Genomic DNA, 22,343 nt, shown 5'->3' on the forward strand with positions numbered 1-22,343 from the left:
GAATCTAGCGTGTGAGAGAGAATCCGACGAATTCTCTCATTGTCTGTTCGACATGCAGGAGCTTGGTTGTCTGCTCCCCCCATTCCAGCTCTTGGGCTTCATATGGCACCAAATGAGTTTAGAATTAGTGCAAAGTACAGGTTGGGTGTCCCTGTCTACGATGCCGAAAGGAACTGCCCGTTTTGTAAAGCAGGAGTTCTAGACATCTATGGGGATCATGCCATTGCGAGTCTCGGTTGAGGAGACGCAATTGTACTACATGACCCGATTCGAGATAAAATAGTTTTTGCTTGCCCATCTGCAAATCTCACCAGCAGTGGAAAAAAGAATCTCATTCCAGAAAGCCAATCGCGCCCCGGAGATATCTTTGTCCCGACTTGGAAAGCGGGAAACCCTGCTGCGTTTGATGTAACTGTTACTTCGTCGCTGCAATCCAACTCTCTCATTAATGCGGCTACAAAGGCAGGATACGCGCTTGATGTGGCAGATGAAAGAAAAGTTTGCCTCCAGGACGATAACTGCGCAAAAATGGGAATCACGTTTGTTCCGCTTGCAATTGAAGTCCTTGGCGGAATATCGGCAACCTTCAAGAAAACACTCAAGCGGTAGGCTCTTTTAAGTGACAACCGTACTTTTCAAGCGCAGGGGTTGTCTGTAGTTTTCTGTAAACTGATGCAATCCTTGTCAATCACCGCTATACGGGGATCAGCGGCAATGTTGTTGGCACGGGCTCCCTAGTTGGCTATTTTGCTTTTTGGGTGCTCGACCGATCGTAGGGGAGATGGTTGATCCATTACTGTTGCAATCATTGTCGACAGATATGATCAAGGGGTCTGCCTCAATGATCTTGACTCGCTCTTTTTGGCCAGATTCATTAACAAATTCAGAATAAGAAGAGTCCAGATTGGTCCTTTTATGGTGAGCCGCCAAAACGATTGCAGCAAACGGGAGCCTTATTAATGTGCAAATCTACTAATTTTTATTTTTACCTGACCAAAATGGGGAGAATAAAATAAAAAATGCTGATGAAATGAGATTCATAAACAGTTGATCTGTTGTATTGATAACCACCTTTATGTTAACCAAGTTAATTGTCAATTAAACTTTTCAGTCTCGGTGTTATTTTGGAGAGGGAAATTTTTATAACCATAAAACTGATCTTTTTTGAGTTCTGTCTTGTCTGATATTCAATACCTCATATAACAACTCTACCCAGGCCTAGACCTCGACTTATGAAAAGACTTTAAAAGTCTAGTAGGGGGGGCCAATATTGACTATAATTACACGGTCGAGGTTCCTAGTAAAAGTCGAGCTAATATCTTTTCATGGGTCGAGCTAAAGTCTTTTCATAACGAAGAAAGTCCAGCTAAGGTCTTTTCATGGGTCCAGCATTAGTCTTTTAATAACCAGCAAAGTCGAGTTAAGGTCTTTTCATGGGTCCACCATTAGTCTTTTCATAAGTCGTTTTTTTTCCAGATTCAATTTTTTTATTTGTTTCCTGCTTCTGTACATACAGAAGCAGAACCGGAGCAAGACTAAATAGTTTTGCACCAGAGCAGTCCAACTTAAGAATCAGTTAAAGAGGTTTTTCAGATCGAGTATATTACCACATTACTTGATTCAATGAAACCAGCTAGCTTAAGAATATTGGTCCTAGTCCCATTAGCCATGAAAAAATTTCGGCGCTATTCAGTTTCTTTTCCTTACCAAAATTATTAGCTATTTTTTTAAAAAAATAATGCAGGTTTTTGAGGTATTTATGGTTCTTTTGAATCGTAAAAGGTGCATGATCACATATGCTGACTACGTTATATGCAATATTGCACGCAAAACGTTAATGGCAGAAAAACAGACTTATGAAAAGACTAATGATGGACCCATGAAAAGACTAATGATGGACCCATGAAAAGACTTTAACTCGACTTTGTTTGCAAACATTGTGTCGAGCTTAAGTCCAGCACAAACTTTGGGTCAAGCCAAAGTCTTTTGTAAAATTTAGGGTCCAGCTAAAGTCTTTTGCAAAAAATCTGAGTCGAGCTAAAGTCCAGAATGTCTTAAAGTCCAGCTAAAGTCTTTTCATAGCTCAAATGAGTCCAGTATGGTCTTTTCATAGCACATTTTTGTCGAGCATTGTCTTTTCATGAGTCGAGGTCTAGACCTGGGTACACAATGGCCATTCGTTGTGTTGGACCTTTCTCTACCATGTACAGACTTGCTCAAACTCTCTTGTTCATTGAAGTGAATGAAATACAAATGTGATAGCGCCAAACTTACTTGGCTTTATGAACGAACCAGCTTTGTAATCTAAAATTTTTTATCAGACTTCCTTTATTTACCATCTAAGGCTGCTTGTTATCTGCGACCGCCTAAAGGCTACATCATTTGATCAGTTTGTTATTAAAAAATAACAAAGACCTGCAATTCTGTTCTTTTTGCAAAAATTCGATGAAATCACATTTCCTTTCAATAAATATTTACGGTTTTTTAGCACGCAAAGCACGTTTCTTTAGGATTTGAAATGTATGATTATTTCAACTACAGTTATGTACCTGCTTCTGAAACGTCCCTGGAAGTTGCTGACACTATGAACTTGAAGATATCCAGTGAACTCTTAATGGTTAGAAATCTCCGTGACCTTCTCTTCGTTTTTAAGATAATTTCAAACAAGGAAGTAGGCTGTATTTATAAACAGTTGTTTTCATATCACCAAACCGTGTCTTTAATTCAACCACAAAAATTTAACTTGAGTGTTTTTTACAATTACCGATTTTCCAGGAACTGCATGACTATTATTTGCCGCTCTTTTGTTTCAGAGAACTAAAACTGTATACAAAATTATGAAGAATAAATTGAAAGTCGGAAATATAGCAACTCAAAAAATTAGAAATTTTGTACGCAGTACCTTTATGAACATGATAAGATCATTAACCAGATCCATCTTGATATTCGAACAGTCGTAAATTTCTTACAATGGGCTGAAGTTGGCACAAATTATTGGTATCAATTGGTATCATACAATTTGAGATGATTTTAACCTCCCAATAAGGGATTAAGGATTTTTATACCAGTCATACTTTTCTTAAGCCAAATTGGGTCGACTGATCTTTATCGCAAAGCTATACAAAAATACTATTGTTAAAAAACTCTTGAAAATCCCTTTCGACTGTAAAAGAAATTTTCATCTAAATTTTCATTAGTCAATTAGGAATCAAGGCACAAAACTGAAAAAAAATTATAACTTTAGCCTTTTCAATTGCAATTTTGAAACGACTCGACTTACGAAATGAATCATTGTTTTGTCGATAAATAGAAAACAATGCAAATCAATTGATAAGCATTTCCCATTAATCAAAACAATGCAAAAAAACTTCTTTAATTTTTACCGAATATCAGAAACGTTTTTTTATCGGAAGTGTTTACGGTTGTGAAAATGAAGACATTATAAGAGTATTCGAAAAAGATGTTGCAGCTAATTCAATTATTTATCAATAACTTTGCAAAACAATTCGACTTGTTTTCTTAAATTGTTTCCAAACCATAACCTAATTTGACCAAAGAACTTCGAAAATATTGACGTAAAAGTTTACTTCAGAAACTCAAGGAAGAGTAAAAAAAGACATGCAAAGACATGAAAAAAAAATTAACTGTAAACTTTCTCTCGTCAAAGTGGGTTTTATAGCACTTTCTGAGCATTTTTTTAATTATCTTATTTTAATTACATTATATAATTACATTATATAATCATCTTCGTTCAATATTTATTTTTTTAATGTTTACTATTTCAGTTTGAAATTTTCCAAAAGGGCAGTTTTTGTTCGATTTGGGTCCTAAATTTTTTGAAATATTTGTAAGAAATCTTTAATTTTTTGTTTTTCTTCTCGTCGTCTGAATAAGCTTCCAGACAATTGAAACAGATAATTTTGATACCAAAAGAAAAATCATTCAATGCAATGTACGATCTTCTTTTCTCTTGAATTGGGCAAACTGCACCTTCAGGAAAAAAGACGGAAAGTTTAATTGAAAACTCTAAATCCAATAAAATTTTCTAACTTAAAATTTCTTTCTCAATTTTCATCTTAGAAAAAAGTGAGAACTAAAATCCTTTTAGTAGATGTAGAGGTTTTAAGATGAATAACTCTACGCTAACTCAATTTTGTTGCTACTTCACCTTTTCCAGACCTTTTTAAATTACTCTTACTATTAACGTTGTTCTCATATAAGTAATTTTTTGATATTAGTCTGATTAGACACTAAAACGTTGCGAAACGTGTGACCAAGAAGCTTGAACAACAAATAGTTTCTGTAGGTTTCGTTTTGTCCAAGAGCGTGAACATATCTTTCATGTCGTTCCATTTTTCTCTGAAATTTCACTATCAAGCAATTATCATGTTTCGATTGTAAAGAAAAACTATACTTATCATCTGGTAACAAAAAAAAAATGGTGTTACCCAGTGAATCGAACTTGGTAAATCTTGCCAAGATCTTGCCATGGTACTTACCAAGAAACCATCAAGATATGTACGAACTTGCAAGTTTTTTGCATGGCTGTCAAGAAACAAGATCTTGGCAAGTTTTCTAAGAAAAATTAACATTGACATGGCAAGATAAATCAAGTATTAAAAATTCAATAGCACTCAAAAACAAGATGTAGCAGGAAATCATAAGATTAAGCAAGAATTATCAAGAATTATCAAGAATTATCAAGAATGTCGGCAAATACTGCTCCCGTTAGTTTATTAACCAACAAATGAGCCGCTTTTTTCCAGTATAATAAAATTTTTAAGCGGATGCTAGCTTGGTATGTACATAGTACACACCTTATACAGGACCGCCACCGTGAAGGCCCCCACTAAAGTCCCAAAAAATTTAAAAATTTGTTACAAGACAAAAGACAAAAAAAACAAGCGTTGAAAAAACTCGACAGCAAAAAAAACAGCACTCGGCAAATTGAATACATACAAAGCAACTACAGTTTTTAAGCATCTAACATCAAATACGAAAAACAAATAGTCAGCTTAAAAACCAAAAATTGTCATAACTCCATTTTTTTCAAAAACAATTATTCTGACAGATTAGGCTCATCGACACTCTTTTTGCAATTGATAGTAACAATTTAAATCCCACACGAGCAAAAAGGAACTGAAAAAAGGTGAGGTTTCAAATTTAAAACTAAGAGCCATTTTGAGAGGTAAGAGTTTTTGCGAAGAAAGACAACACTTGATTTACAGAACCCAAATTCGAATAAACTGTACTTGTTTTTAGATTAAGAAACGTCTAATAATAATTTCTATCTGGTTTTGAACGATAAAAGACCCAACATAATCAAGCTGGAGAGGTTCTAACAAAAAACGAGGCTCAATTTTTGAAGACGAAGTGTACATATTGCTTAACAGATAAACTTTTTTTTAAAAAAAAAAAACATATCAAGAGCCTCTTAAAAACATTGGGTCAGTGCAGTGGTATTGTACAGTCAGTAGTTCGACAAAAAAGGCCAAAACCTAACACATTTGGCTCTGGGAAGCTAAATGCATTTAATAAAAAATTTCTTTCAAATATCAAATTTCTTTAGAAAAATAATAACAACACTTTAAAAAACATATCTGCCGGTTTGGGCACATCAGCACACTAAAAACAACTGGTAGCAAAAACTCACGGTCCGAAAGAGCAGAAAAACTTCAAGAGTAAAAATTAAAGTTCAACAAAAAGGCCAAAAGCTAACACTTTTGGCTCTGGGCAGCTAAATGCAGTTAAAAAAATTCTATCAAAAGTCGAATTTCTTTAGAAATAACAACCCTTTAATAAACAAATCTGCCGGTTTAGGCACATCAGCAAACTAAAAACAACTGGTAGCAATAAATCACGGTCCCAAAGAGCAGAAAAACTTAAAGATTAAAAAATAAAGGTTAAAAGTTTTAAACAAGGATTTTGAAAGGAAAGTATTTTTGACAACGAAAGAAAACACTTGGTTTACAGAAACCAAATAAGAAGAAACTGCATTTCTTTTTAAATTGGAAAACGTCTACTATTGATCTCTATCAGGTCTTCAACGATAAAGGACCCAACATATTCAAGCTCGAGAGATATCCATAAAAAAATCGAGGCTCAATTTTTAAAGACGAAGATTACATATTTCTTAAGAGATAAACTTTTAAAGAAACATAGATAAAGCGCCTCTTAAATCAAAATCAGTCAGAACAGTGGCCTTGTACAAACCATAGTTCAACAAAAAGGCCAAAAGCTAACACTTTTGGCTCTGGGCAGCTAAATGCAGTTAAAAAAATTCTATCAAAAGTCGAATTTCTTTAGAAATAACAACCCTTTAATAAACAAATCTGCCGGTTTAGGCACATCAGCAAACTAAAAACAACTGGTAGCAATAAATCACGGTCCCAAAGAGCAGAAAAACTTAAAGATTAAAAAATAAAGGTTAAAAGTTTTAAACAAGGATTGTGAAAGGAAAGTATTTTTGACAACGAAAGAAAACACTTGATTTACAGAAACCAAATAAGAAGAAACTGCATTTCTTTCTAAATTGGAAAACGTCTACTATTGATCTCTATCAGGTCTTCAACGATAAAAAGACCCAACATATTCAAGCTCGAGAGATTTCAATAAGAAAAAAATCGAGGCTCAATTTTTGAAGGCGAAGTTTACATACTTCTTAACAGATAAACTTTTTAAGAAACATAGATAAAGCGCCTCTTAAATCAAAATTAGTCAGTACAGTAGCCTTGTACAATCCATAGTTCAACAAAAAGACCTAAAGTTAACACTTTTGGCTCTGGGCAGCCAAATGCAGTTAAAAATTTCCTTCAAAAATCAAATTTGTTTAAAAAACAACTTTAAAAACAATTAAAATTGCCAGTTTAGGCACCTCAGCACACTATGAACAACTGGTAACGACAAATCATGGCCCAAAAGAGCGAAAAACTTAAAATATAAACATTTCTAGGTTTTAAATTGAGAACCATTTTGAAAGGAATGAATTTTTGACAACTAAACACAACTCTTCATTTACAGGAACTGAACTAGAAGGAACTGAACTTCTTTTAAAATAGGAGTGTTCTCTCTCAAGTTCTAAACTATCAAAGACCAAACAGATTCGAGCAGGAGAGATTTTAACCAAAAAGGAGGCTCAGTTTTTGAAGACGAAGTGTACCTATTGCTTGACAGATGAAATTTTCAGAAAAGTGTCAACCGCCTTTTTAATCGAAAGGCGTCACTAAGATCTTGTTAATTCAGCTGTGCAACAAAGGAGGCCAAAAGCTAACATATTTAGTTCTAGGCAGCCAAAAGTAAAGGAAAAAATTTTCCTTCAAAAACTGAATTTATATTTTATAAAAATCAAAACCATTTAAAAAATAAATCTGCCGGTTCAGGCAAATCACCACGCTCAAAACAACTGGTAACGACAAATAATGGTCCAAAAAAGCAAAAAACTTGACAGCTGAAAAACTTTCAGATGAGAATTGAGAAGCATTTCGAAAGGAAAGAACTTTTTTTGAGAACGAAATATAACTCACGCTGGAGAGAATTCTACAACAAAAAACGAGGCGCAATTTTTGAAGACGAAGTGGAGGTTTTGCTCAAAAAATTTTCCAAAAAAATCAACCGCCTCTTAAATTAAAATCAGGAAGCACAGTGGTCTTGTACCACAAGTAGTTCGTCAAAAAACGAGCCAAACAAACCCTTTTGGTTCTGGGCAGCCAAATGTAGTATAAAGAAGAACTGTCCCACAAAAATAGGTTTTTCTCCAAAAAAATTCAAACTTTTAAAGACAAATCTGCCGGTTTAGACATATCAGCACACTACATACAGCTGGTAACACCAAATCATGCTCCAAAAGAGCAAAAAAATACGTGGTTAGATGTTGAAAAGAAGATTTTTGAGAAACAAATTTTTGACAACGGAATGCATCTGTTCACAGGAATTCATCTCTTCAGCGAAATTCATCTCATCAACAAAATTCATCTTTACAGGACGCAAAACGGAAAAACCTGTACGATTTCAATTGCTATTCAGCTTCTGAACGCTAAAAATGACGAGGAAATTAAGCTTTTGCGAGCCAAAAATGAGGCTCAAGTTTTCGTAAACAAAGTCTACCTATCAATTCTAACATTTAATCGTTCAGAAATAGTATCAACTGCCTTTAAAAACAAATCTGCTTTTTTAGGCTCATCAAAGCTCAAAACTTCAAAAAACTGCTATAAACCAGTCAAGCCCCAAAAGCAAAACAAATATAAAAGTAAAAATAAAAGTAAAACACCTATATTTTTAAAGATAAAAATGCAGATATCAATTAAAATCAGAAAAAACATGAGGCTAAATAACATTGTATGCTGAAAACAATTAAGTTCAACTGAGACACTATTCTGAAATCAATCAAGTTCAATTGCTTGGCAATTACTCATACAGTATGCTATATAGCTCTGGTTATACACTACACATGGATTAATCAAAGAACTCAACGGAACATAAGCGCGTTCTAGTTTCTCAAATAACTGCACAATGAGACTTTGATTACCAAATTTTTTCAGGTTTTCCGAAATATCCTTGTTTACATTTTTTGGAAGTTCATAAGCACTATATGAGAATTCAAGGACAGTCAGGGCTGCATTTGACCCAGCAACATTATAATGAATTTTTTCGAGCAGACCAAATTTAATAGCATCACCAATAACAAACTTGACAAAATGACAGCAGCTTCTGCTGACGGATAACTTACAGTTTTCATCGTGACAGGAATAGTTTACTTTACTGAAAACGAAATATTTTGAAGTTTTCACAACCACTGTATTAGTTAGAGGAGCAAACGGATGATCCAATGGCAGCGAACTAACAGTTTTGCAGTTTTTCAAAGTTAGAGAGGACATCGTCAGATCATTTGGGGATATTTTTGGGACACGTTTTCTATAGAAATCCCGTATAAAACGTTTTGCCACCACCTCTGTGAATTGCAATGGAGGAACTGACTTAGTGGATTGACGCATCAAATTGTGATGTGGTGCCTCAAAAGGAAATGCCGAGTACAGCGTGGAACAATGAGTGCAAACCTAAATTACAAATCAGGAGGTAGGTTTTGGAAGCTGACGGAAAACTATTTCACATGAAAAGTTAGAACTGACAAATATTCGAGCATTTTTCAAGAAAGTGTCACAAAACACCAACATATCAATTGCCTCTTAAAAACATTGGGTCAGTGCAGTGGTATTGTACAGTCAGTAGTTCGACAAAAAAGGCCAAAACCTAACACATTTGGCTCTGGGAAGCTAAATGCATTTAATAAAAAATTTCTTTCAAATATCAAATTTCTTTAGAAAAATAATAACAACACTTTAAAAAACATATCTGCCGGTTTGGGCACATCAGCACACTAAAAACAACTGGTAGCAAAAACTCACGCTCCGAAAGAGCAGAAAAACTTCAAGAGTAAAAATTAAAGATTAAAAATTTTAAACAAGGATTTTGAAAGGAAAGTATTTTTGACAACGAAAGAAAACACTTGGTTTACAGAGACCAAATAAGAAGAAACTGCATTTCTTTTTAAAATGGAAAACGTCTACTATTGATCTCCATCAGGTCTTCAACGATAAAGGACCCAACATATTCAAGCTCGAGAGATATCCATAAAAAAAATCGAGGCTCAATTTTTGAGGACGAAGTTTACATAGTTCTTAAGAGATAAACTTTTAAAGAAACATAGATAAAGCGCCTCTTAAATCAAAATCAGTCAGAACAGTGGCCTTGTACAAACCATAGTTCAACAAAAACTCCAAAAGCTAACACTTTTGGCTCTGGGCAGCTAAATGCAGTTAAAAAAATTCTATCAAAAATCAAAATTCTTTAGAAATAACAACCCTTTAAAAAACAAATCTGCCGGTTTAAGCACACCAGCACACTAAAAACAACTGGTAGCAATAAATCACGGTCCCAAAAAGCAGAAAAACTTAAAGATTAAAAAATAAAGATTAAAAGTTTTAAACAAGGATTTTGAAAGGAAAGTATTTTTGAGAACGAAAGAAAACACTTGATTTACAGAACCCAAATAAGAAGAAACTGCATTTCTTTTTAAATTGCGAAACGTCTACTATTGATCTCTATCAGGTCTTCAACGATAAAAGACCCAACATATTCAAGCTCGAGAGATTTCAATAAGAAAAAAATCGAGGCTCAATTTTTGAAGACGAAGTTTACATATTTCTTAACAGATAAACTTTTTAAGAAACATAGATAAAGCGCCTCTCAAATCAAAATCAGTCAGAACAGTGGCCTTGTACAAACCATAGTTCAACGAAAACTCCAAAAACTAACACTTTTGCCTCTGGGCAGCTAAATGCAGTTAAAAATTTCCTTCGAAAATCAATATTGTTTAAAAAACAACTTTAAAAACAAATAAAATTGCCAGTTTAGGCACCTCAGCACACTATGAACAACTGGTAACGACAAATCCTTGCCCAAAAGAGCGAAAAAAACTTAAAATATAAACAGTTCTAGGTTTTAAATTGAGAACCATTTTGAAAGGATTGAATTTTTGACAACTAAACACAACTCTTCATTTAAAGGACCTGAACTAGAAGGAACTGAATTTCGTTTAAAAAAGGAGCGTTCTCTCTCAAGTTCTAAACTATCAAAGACCAAACAGATTCGAGCAGGAGAGATTTTAACCAAAAAGGAGGCTCAGTTTTTGAAGACGAAGTGTACATATTGCGTGACAGATAAAATTTTCAGAAAAGTGTCAACCGCCTTTTTAATCGAAAGGCGTCACTAAGATCTTGTTAATTCAGCTGTGCAACAAAAGAGGCCAAAAGCTAACATATTTAGTTCTAGGCAGCCAAAGGTAAATGAAAAAATTTTCCTTCAAAAATTGAATTTATATTTTATAAAAATCAAAACCATTTAAAAAATAAATCTGCCGGTTTAGGCACATCATCACACTGAAAACAACTGGTAACGACAAATAATGGTCCAAAAAAGCAAAAAACTTGTCAGCTGAAAAACTTTCAGATGAAAATTGAGAAGCTTTTCGAAAGGAAAGAACTTTTTTTGACAACGAATTATAACTCACGCTGGAGAGAATTCTACAACAAAAAACGAGGCGCAAATTTTGCAGACGAAGTGTAGGTTTTGCTCAAATAATTCTTCAAAAAAATCAACTGCCTCTTAAATTAAAATCGGGAAGCACAGTGGTCTTGTGCCACAAGTAGTTCGTCAAAAAACGAGCCAAACAAACCCTTTTGGTTCTGGGCAGCCAAATGTAGTATAAAGAAGAACTGTCCCACAAAAATAGGTTTTTCTTCTTAACAATAAAGGACCCAACATATTCAAGCTCGAGAGATATCCATAAAAAAATCGAGGCTCAATTTTTGAGGACGAAGTTTACATAGTTCTTAAGAGATAAACTTTTAAAGAAACATAGATAAAGCGCCTCTTAAATCAAAATCAGTCAGAACAGTGGCCTTGTACAAACCATAGTTCAACAAAAACTCCAAAAGCTAACACTTTTGGCTCTGGGCAGCTAAATGCAGTTAAAAAAATTCTATCAAAAATCAAAATTCTTTAGAAATAACAACCCTTTAAAAAACAAATCTGCCGGTTTAAGCACACCAGCACACTAAAAACAACTGGTAGCAATAAATCACGGTCCCAAAAAGCAGAAAAACTTAAAGATTAAAAAATAAAGATTAAAAGTTTTAAACAAGGATTTTGAAAGGAAAGTATTTTTGACAACGAAAGAAAACACTTGATTTACAGAACCCAAATAAGAAGAAACTGCATTTCTTTTTAAATTGCGAAACGTCTACTATTGATCTCTATCAGGTCTTCAACGATAAAAGACCCAACATATTCAAGCTCGAGAGATTTCAATAAGAAAAAAATCGAGGCTCAATTTTTGAAGACGAAGTTTACATATTTCTTAACAGATAAACTTTTTAAGAAACATAGATAAAGCGCCTCTCAAATCAAAATCAGTCAGAACAGTGGCCTTGTACAAACCATAGTTCAACGAAAACTCCAAAAACTAACACTTTTGCCTCTGGGCAGCTAAATGCAGTTAAAAATTTCCTTCAAAAATCAATATTGTTTAAAAAACAACTTTAAAAACAAATAAAATTGCCAGTTTAGGCACCTCAGCACACTATGAACAACTGGTAACGACAAATCCTTGCCCAAAAGAACGAAAAAAACTTAAAAAATAAACAGTTCTAGGTTTTAAATTGAGAACCATTTTGAAAGGATTGAATTTTTGACAACTAAACACAACTCTTCATTTACAGGAACTGAAATAGAAGGAACTGAATTTCGTTTAAAAAAGGAGCGTTCTCTCTCAAGTTCTAAACTATCAAAGACCAAACAGATTCGAGCAGGAGAGATTTTAACCAAAAAGGAGGCTCAGTTTTTGAAGACGAAGTGTACATATTGCGTGACAGATAAAATTTTCAGAAAAGTGTCAACCGCCTTTTTAATCGAAAGGTGTCACTAAGATCTTGTTAATTCAGCTGTGCAACAAAAGAGGCCAAAAGCTAACATATTTAGTTCTAGGCAGCCAAAAGTAAATGAAAAAATTTTCCTTCAAAAATTGAATTTATATTTTATAAAAATCAAAACCATTTAAAAAATAAATCTGCCGGTTTATGCACATCATCACACTCAAAACAACTGGTAACGACAAATAATGGTCCAAAAAAGCAAAAAACCTGTCAGCTGAAAAACTTTCAGATGAAAATTGAGAAGCTTTTCGAAAGGAAAGAACTTTTTTTGACAACGAATTATAACTCACGCTGGAGAGAATTCTACAACAAAAAACGGGGCGCAAATTTTGCAGAAGAAGTGTAGGTTTTGCTCAAATAATTTTTCAAAAAAATCAACTGCCTCTTAAATTAAAATCGGGAAGCACAGTGGTCTTGTGCCACAAGTAGTTCGTCAAAAAACGAGCCAAACAAACCCTTTTGGTTCTGGGCAGCCAAATGTAGTATAAAGAAGAACTGTCCCACAAAAAAAGGTTTTTCTTCTGAACAATTCAAACTTTTAAAGACAAATCTGCCGGTGTAGACATATCAGCACACTACATACAGCTGGTAACAACAAATCATGCTCCAAAAGAGCAAAAAAATACGTAGTTAGATGTTGAAAAGGAGATTTTTGAGAAGCAAATTTTTGACAACGAAATGCATCTGTTCACAGGAATTCATCTCTTCAGCGAAATTCATCTCATCAACAAAATTCATCTTTACAGGACGCAAAACGGAAAAATCTGTACGATTTCAATTGCTATTCAGCTTCTGAACGCTAAAAGTGACGAGGAAATTAAGCTTTTGCGATCTAAAAATGAGGCTCAAGTTTTCGTAGACAAAGTGTACCTATCAATTCTAACGTTTAATCGTTCAGAAATAGTATCAACTGCCTTCAAAATCAAAATCAGTCAACACACTGGGCTCGTAAAACCAGTAGTTCAGCAAAAAGCACCCAGAAACAATCACTGTTCTGGGCAGCCAAACCTTGTTGATTTTCTCAAACAAAATAAAAAATTCCCCATTATCAAAAAGAACAAATCTGCCTGTTTAGGCTCATCAAAGCTCAAAACTTCAAAAAACTGCTATAAACCAGTCAAGCCCCAAAAGCAAAAAAAAATAAAAGTAAAAATAAAAGTAAATTACCTATATTTTTAAAGATAAAAATGCAGATATTAATTAAAATCAGAAAAAAATGAGGCTAAATAACATTGTATGCTGAAAACAATTAAGTTCAACTGAGACACTATTCTGAAATCAATCGCTTGGCAAGTTCAATTGCTTGGCAATTACTCATACAGTATGCTATATAGCTCTGGTTATACACTACACATAGATTAATCAAAGATTTCAACGGAACATAAGCGCGTTCTAGTTTCTCAAATAACTGCACAATGAAACTTTGATTACCAATTTTTTTTTCAGGTTTTCGGAAATATCCTTGTTTACATTTTTTGGAAGTTCATAAGCACTATATGAGAATTCAAGGACAGTCAGGGCTGCATTTGATCCAGCAACATTATAATGAATTTTTTCGAGCAGACTTAATTTAATAGCATCACCAATAACAAACTTGACAAAATGACAGCAGCTTCTGCTGACGGATAACTCACAGTTTTTCCAGTTTTCATCGTGACAGGTATAGTTTACTTTACTGAAAACGAAATATTTTGAAGTTTTCGCAACCATTGTATTAGTTAGAGGAGCAAACGTATGATCCATTGGCAGCGAACTAACAGTTTTGCAGTTTTTCAAAGTTAGAGAGGACATCGTCAGATCATTTGGGGATATTTTTGGGACACGTTTGCTATAGAAGTCCCTTATAAAACGTTTTGCCACCACCTCTGTGAATTGCAATGGAGGAACTGACTTAGGGGATTGACGCATCAAATTGTGATGTGCTGCCTCAAAAGGAAATGCCGAGTACAGCGTGAGGGAACCATGAGTGCGTATCTAAATTACAAATCAGGAGGCAGGTTTCAGAAGCTGACGAAAAACTATTTCACATAAAAAGTTAGAACCGACAAACATTCGAGCATTTTTCAAGAAAGTGTCACAAAGCGCGTACATAAAACAAAAATTAAATTTGTGGAAAAAAATAAAAGCAAAGTAAACCCCAGCAACTCGAGATCCATAAACGGAAAGAAACAGAAATGATTTTTAAAATTTTATAGTGACAAAAGAAAAATACTTACATCTTCCTCTAAGTGTGACATGGCATGTATATTAAGCACCTCTTAGCTCTCGCCATAGTATTTAGTAAGATTGCGCCTGAAGGTGTCAATTAAATCCCTGCAGCTACACATTTTTCCATATCAGAAGATTCCTCTACTAGAGCTCTTATTGCCAGAGACAAGCAGAGGAAATGACAGAAGATGTCATGGCTCAGACGAACTGATAATGTAATAAAACCGTAAAACAAAAACGATTTAAACTCAGAAGCTTTCCAAAACTTCAGAGTCTCTAAGCTTCTGAACTGCCGCAAAAAGTCCCTGTAAGGAAGTCGAAGACGGGAAAGTCGGGAGTTTACAATGGCCTGCTTCTCTCTTGACAGCAAACTGTTGCGTATGTTATGGAGCAGAGTTATGACAACACCCAACAAAACCTGGTGCATGTATTCGAAGGGTATGCAGTCGGTCAAAACCACCAAAGGTTCCAGGCATGAGTAGCCTGCAAAAAATCAAATAAACAATGATTGGAACAGAACGAGATAAAAGCAAGTTTTTTCTGAGATCCTCTATATTTCATTAGGTTGTGTCAAATTGAACAAAACTTCTAAACACCTTTAAGGCCGCCGACAGGTCCACCAATGCAGTCAATCAACTTCAATGTAATCGACTTTTCAGAACTTGTCCTGAGAGATCCATGCGACCCATATCTATACACCCGCACTTTTTTGTTGGAGCCGTTTCACCAGTTACAAGACACTTCGGACAACCATGTCTGCCATTAAACTGAGTTTGATTGACTATTGGGGCTTTAGAAACCATGTCGAGAACCAATAGCTCAATTTTCAGCTTCACCTAAAAAATGCATTATTAAGCCCCCAAAAATAAACTTGACCTAAGCGTTACGGGAACGTCGAAAAGGAAGGGTGGTAACAGCAACATAATTTGGCCTGAAGCTTTAAACTGAAGCCGAAAACTATTACATATTTATCAGAAAGAGGCAAGCACTCACTGTGTACTCGTAATTCTCGACACTGACACTGAACCCATCTGCAATTTGAAGGAATGCTTCAACAAATCCGCTGAAGAGTTGGTCAAAACATGGTTTTTTTTGTTCCACCGTACAAGCATGTACCAAAAAACCATCTGTGCCCGAAGATCAAAATTGAAAATAACACCATTCGTAACTTCTATCTTTTGAAGTTTATCAGCGTTTTCATTTGCAATTTTTTTGATTCGATGGAAAGATGGCAAATTATTTGAGAGCAGCAACGAGTCGTTAAACAAACACAAGATTGATCGGAGGGCTTGGTCAGATAAGCTAAAAATAGACGCGAGTTCCGAAAAACGGTTTGAAAAAGTTGACGATGACATTTTACTATTTTCGCAAACACCATCAGTGCTTTCAGATTGCTCGCCAGAAGTATCGTCAATGCCTTGATCGGACTCTGCATGAACGGGTATAAACTCTTCAAAATCAGCAACAAAATCTTCATGTAGAGGAGTAGAAATCCTATTATCATTTTCGAAAACTGAGACAGCTTGCTTTGGACTAGCAGCAGAGAATTCGTTACTCTGATTTCCAAACGCTGGAGGGAGAATGTCAAACTCTAAATTAGTTTCCTCAGTGAAAGAGCCATCAGATGTAGATACCGACAAGTCGGAGCCCGCCGAACTCTCTATTGCTCTTTTACGAGAGGACCGTGCTCGCTTTGATGCTCTAGATTTCACCAGTTTTGTTTTTCGTTGTCTACGTTTTGATGGTACCTTTTGTTGAGCTAAGGTAACGGAGTTTAAATTAGTGGGAAGGGCATTTTCATAATTTCATTACCAGGAACAAGATAAGAAGCTAGAGGAGTTGTTCTTCGGCAACCTGATCTTGTTCATGAATCCTACAAACGAACTTGTGTCCCATGGAACTCTAAATGAGGGCACTGACAATCTGCTCTTTTTCCCCCGAAATACTCAGCACCGTAGAAAACAGTGATTTCCTCCCCAATCTTAAATCCGTTTTCTGCAGTCACTGTTAGTTCCATTTTATTTCTTCTCGAATCAGGAGCGTACATTCAATTTGGGACACAGGAAGAGTTCACTAAAGATAGTCCCCCCAACATTATTTTGCAAGCCTTTTTATGCCAAACAATAGAGAAATCGTTAACGTTTGGAATAACTTCACTCCGCGGCAGATCCGAAAGATAACCAGTCAGTCCTTCAACTGTTGTCCCACAATCTAGCTTCTGTTTTGCAAAGACGCTAAAACTTACGAATTTCGACTCTTCATCTCTTCGCAAGTTTGAATTCATGGGCCGATACTCAACAAAATCAAACGATCTTATATAATCATCGATCATTTTGTTCGACAAAAAAATTGAAATTTTTTTACAACGATTTTCAGGGATTTTTCTTGTCTGACTCTCAGAAGTATCTAACGATAAGGACGAAGATCTGTAATCAGCAAAAGATAATTCTTGCCAAGTATAATCATTTTTACCGCGCCTCCGCATTTTGAACTGAAACTGAAGACAGCAAGAATACTCGAAAACTGTTTAGTCTGAATCCTTTAAAGTCAATTACAAAAACCAGAAACGTCCAGAAAATTCAACCAGCGGTAGATTGGACCGAGCCCCTGATTCCTGCTAAAAATTATTTACACAATCGTTGAACAGGTTTGAAAAAATTGCCACAAAGGTGGTCTTGAAAATAACCGTTGCTTCGGAACGTCATCTTTACCAACAAAAAGCTACAACTGCGTCCAGTGATAATGAATGAAAAAATCCGTCTTAAGCGTTGGGGATCATGATTGTTCACAAGGCAGCGTCCAACAAAATTTAAAACAACAAACAACGTCTATTTATAATTTTTTAACAGTTTTCGGACATTTCTGGCTATATAATTACGCATTGCTTCGACAACCGTTTGTTTCCAGACCATAAAATTCAACTACGACCTGAGATGAAGGTTCGAAAGTCAGTCTAAGCGGGATAAAAACAAAACAGACAAGATCAACAATTAAAAACAGTGGTGGTCATGAAACCGCGCACTGCATTTACAAAATCAGGTTTCCAGGCCAGAAGGATTACAGTTATTTCGGGGAAAGAAATTAAATTGAGTCTAAGCTTTGGCGGTCATAAAATCAAGCAACAAAAAAACCGAAAAAACTAATTTTCACTAAACTTGTCAACCACTAAATTTGATCAATTACTAATTTTGTGGTCAAAGAGGCGAGCACTGCTTTGAAAAAGCATTGTTTCCAGACCAAAAAACTAAATTATCCTCATATATAAAACGACTATTCAAAAAATTAGCTGGCTTTGAAGGTCATAAAACCACGCAAAGCACAAACTAACAGAACTGAAAAAAAACGCGCATATGCAGATTCAAGCGTTTGGCAATGGTGGTCATGAAACCACGCACTGATTTTAAAAATTGCGTTTCCAGACCAAAACACTAGTTTCTTCTTACGGGACGAAGATTGAAAGAAGTCAGTTTAGGCATTGGTGATCATAAAACCTGGCAATACAGAATCAAACGAAATAACAGCAAAACCAAGAACGAACCAGGGCGGGTGAAAAAAATTGCTTAAGCGTTAGCGGTCATATAACCACGCAACATAGAGGCGAACATCAAAGCCAAACAGTAAAAAATTGTATATTTGGAATTGTTACAAACTTGGTGGTCATGAAACCACGAAATGCTTTGAAAAGTGTTTCCAAACCAACTAAAAGAGCAATCACTGCATTCTGATCGGTAATTACGCCTCTTATTCGGATGAAATTTTAATTTCAGCAAGCCTGTATGTCAAATAATTGCAATTGGTGACAGCAGAAGACAAACGACTTCAAAATATAGTTATAAGAAATAAAAAATGTAATAGCCTGATTTTAAAGTAATAACTCTACAGTTCTACGTGATAAATTAATTTCGTGTTTTGTCATTGAGATGGGTGCCGCCTGTTCATTTGCTAATTGTATATTATAAAACCTTCTTCAATTAATTTTATACAGAAAAGCGTCTTCGATCCCTTTTACCACAATTAATTACAGATTTTAAAATATTATAGTTTTTTTACAATCAAATGTAAAACTGCGTTAAATTGAACTAAACCATTGTCAACTGGATTCATAGAAGTCAGCTTTTGCGCTTAAAGATGTAGTAGGTTGATTTTTATAAATGGAGAGAATGCAGAGGACAAAAGTGTTCAAAATTTTTTTCTAAGAAATATCAAACTTTATCGACTGATTTGAAAGTAACAATTCTGCAGTTCTACTAAATGAATTATTTCAGAGCTATGTTATGAAAGTGAATTTGTCTTCGTACCTATCTTTTTTCGTTCTACTTCAGCAAACATTTATGAAATCGTTTTATGTCGAAATGCGTCTTTGATCTACTTTACCCTCATTTGTTTACAGACCTTTACATATCATCACAACTTGACCCAAATGAAAACTAAAAGAGGGCTTAATTTATTTTAAAAAACGTTGCTTCTGGGTTTGAAGCGTATTTTTCTTGATATATGACTAACAGAAACGGATTCGAGAATCTCAGGACAAAAACGTTTGTTTAAAATACGCAAAATTATTCTAATTATTTTTTACAATTTTTTCATTATTATGAAAATGTTTGTCATTTTTTCTGAATTATTTCAGCCCTAGCCGTTACGTAACCTCCTCTAGGGTTTGATAATTTGTTATTGCATAGTCTTTAGTGGTCAGCGAATGGTTTTCAACATTTTAACATAACTAATTTGGGCTTTTTTTGATAAAACTTGCCATTTTTTTCAAATTGTATAATATTTATTATCATTGTATCGGGTTTTCTAGCCCAGGAGCCATAAAACCTCCCATGGGTTTTGATAATAGGTTACTCACAAAAATTTGATTGGCATTTGAAGAATGCTTTTCAACACTCTAATATCACATATTCTAGCAATTTTTTTTATAAGACTTGCAATTTTTGCAATTTTTTTTTATTTTTGTCATTTATTGCATTTCTCCAGCCTCATTGCCCAAAAATATTCTTTGGGGTTTGATAATAAGTTACTGCAATGTGGCAATCTGGTGGCAATTAACTATATTTCAACTTTTAATTGAAGAAATTTTATAAAAAATTGAATGATACAAATTACCCCAAAAACAAGTTTATGCAGAAAAACTGATTTTTCTCTGGATTCCCAGTTCATTTTTCCACCAACTCAATCCGGGTTGCTTAGAAACAAATATTTCTATATGTCAAGATTTATCAAGATCTTATCCAGTTACGCCAAGAAAATTTCTTGACATGTCTTGATAAGATCTTGTCAAGATCTTATCCAGTTGTTCCAAGAAATTTTGTCTATCAAGATCTTGGCAAGATGTGTCAAGTTTTGCACGAGTTGACAAGATCTTGCATGACATGGCAAGGTTTATCAAGTTTCGTTTCACTGGGTAAATAATAAAAACTTCGAAAGCACCTTAGTTACAATCTCTAAAATTATGGACTGATCTTTAAACCAATAGAACAGGAGACTACCTCTTAGCACTAAACGAAAAAATCAAAAAAGAGCCAAACTGTAAAGAAAAAACAAAGACAGTAAGATATGTTGTTCCGGTGAATTATAATAAAAATTGTTTTTAAATTATGAGCTGCGATGAAAATTAGGAATTCAAAAACAAGTGGGATCTAATTGATCAAAAAGAGGTTCAATCCATTTTGGTGTGAAAAAAGGAAAATTTCACTCAATGCAATCGGTGCATGTTTTCATCCATTGGAACTCACCAACAAGGCGTTGTAGACTCATACGCATGTTTTGATAATTATTGAGAAGTTGAAGCTGAAAACTGTCTGGGATTTTGATTTTATTTCTATCATTGAGGTTCAAAAGTAGATCATAATTCGGTTGTTCAGAAGGTGTTTGGCAGATTATAGATGGACAATTTTACATGAGATTTCAGATCCTCTTCAAGCGCGGTCAGTGTTGAAATGTTTCCTTATTTCTCGCTGGTAAAATAATTTTTCTTAATTTTCTGTTTTGAAATGTCTGAAGTCATTGATCTGCTTGATCTTTTGGCTGAATCATTTGACCTGTTTTATCTTTTTCATCAAGCTCGTCTTCTTTTATAAAGGAAAAACCAGTTTTTGATCGGATTGGTATCGCAGCGTTAGATATAATTAATTTCAAAATCATACATGGCACGAAAACAATAGAGTTTCTATAACCGTTTCGAAGGTGCCACTTTTCGTCTCACCTAGTAATGATTATTAGCACATGTTATAATACAAAACTCTGATCGGTCAAATAAATTCTCTATGATAGTCAAATGGATTCCCAAACAGAGCCTTATTGACTCACTAGGTGATGATTATACTGATATCAATTTAAGGTTCCCCAAAACGAGTAATGTCCAGTCTAAAACTAAGTTTAAAAAGCCGTTCAACGGGAATAAAATCGTCGTTATGAATTGCGCGTGATGTTGTAGGAATCGGTATGTTCGCATGATTTAAGAGACACAATTATGTCCTCGCTCTTCTACAACCATTTAGCAACGCCTACTAGATGACAAGAAGATCACTGAACGAGTATAGACTATAAAAGCTCAAAAAATTTTCAATTTTCGATTTTCTCATTTCTTTGCGACAAAATATTGATTCTGATTCTCAATATAAATGCTTTGTAAACATGCGATTTCTGCGTACGTACATAATGTAAGCAAGTTTACAGATCCATGTGGCCGACATTTTTTCAGGGGTTGAACGTTGCTGCTGATTAGAGACTTTCTTTAGCTAACGGCAGGTAAAATGTTGGAGTATTTCAGGGACCTCTATGCTCTCTAACTATTCTCATCAATGGATATTTCATTTCAACTGTTTACAACCAAAGTGAGCTCCACTCTTTGGACTTTTTTCTCATCACTTTCCAGTCTGTCCTAGATCTAATTCTATCTGGGGCTGTGAATCTATACCAATATATCATAAACACAATAATTGCCGTTCTCGCGTTCTGCAGTTTGAGTGGTATATATTGGCCTCAGCATATGAAGGATGAGTTAGAATTGTTCAGTCGAATTTTCTTAAACCAGCCCTAGTCTTGGTGTGTGTTATAAAGCAGATATCAAAACCCGGGTCGAGAAAAAAATGCAAAAATATGTAAGATAAGCGGTGAAAAGTTAGTTTTTTCACCGCAAATTTCGTACATAATTTTGCGGTGAAATGCGGTGAATGCGGTGAAATTATGTAAGTTCACCGCTAGACTAAGCGGTGATCTTACAAAAATTCACCACAATTCACCGCTAAAATATGTAATTTCACCGCCCTTAGAAGGGTCCGAACCTCTCACCACCTCCATGTCATCCACTTCTTCTTCCACTGCGCCATCTCTCACTAACTTCAATTATTTTTTTATTGAATATAAATCGAATTCACTCTACTTTCTGCAAAACATGCGCGGTGAATTTTTGTAAGATTTGCAATTTTTAGCGGTGAAATTACATATTTTAGCGGTGAAATGTGGTGAATTTTTGTAAGATCACCGCTTACTCTAGTGGTGAAATTACATGAATTCACCGCTTAGAAAAAAAAGCCAAAAATATGTAAGATTAAGGGGTAGTTTTAGTGGGAGGGTAAATCTAACAATTCTTCCCACACTCACCATTAATTTCACCGCATTCTTTGCTGATCTCGAACATCTTTA

At 34.8% G+C, this 22,343-nt stretch overlaps 1 protein-coding gene across 1 annotated transcript in view; it reads right to left on the reverse strand.

The window, feature by feature from the left end:
* Positions 1-215: 215 nt before the first annotated feature.
* Positions 216-22,343, reverse strand: part of LOC142348040 (uncharacterized) — a 38,060-nt gene continuing 15,932 nt past the window's right edge. The window contains exon 3 of the mRNA XM_075399206.1: positions 216-584. Coding sequence (XP_075255321.1) covers positions 216-584 — 369 coding nt within the window. The remainder of the gene's footprint in view (positions 585-22,343) is intronic.

The sequence above is a fragment of the Convolutriloba macropyga genome, chromosome 10 (assembly GCF_964194025.1).
Source record: "Convolutriloba macropyga chromosome 10, txConMacr16.3, whole genome shotgun sequence".
In the NCBI taxonomy this organism is placed as follows: domain Eukaryota; kingdom Metazoa; phylum Xenacoelomorpha; order Acoela; family Convolutidae; genus Convolutriloba; species Convolutriloba macropyga.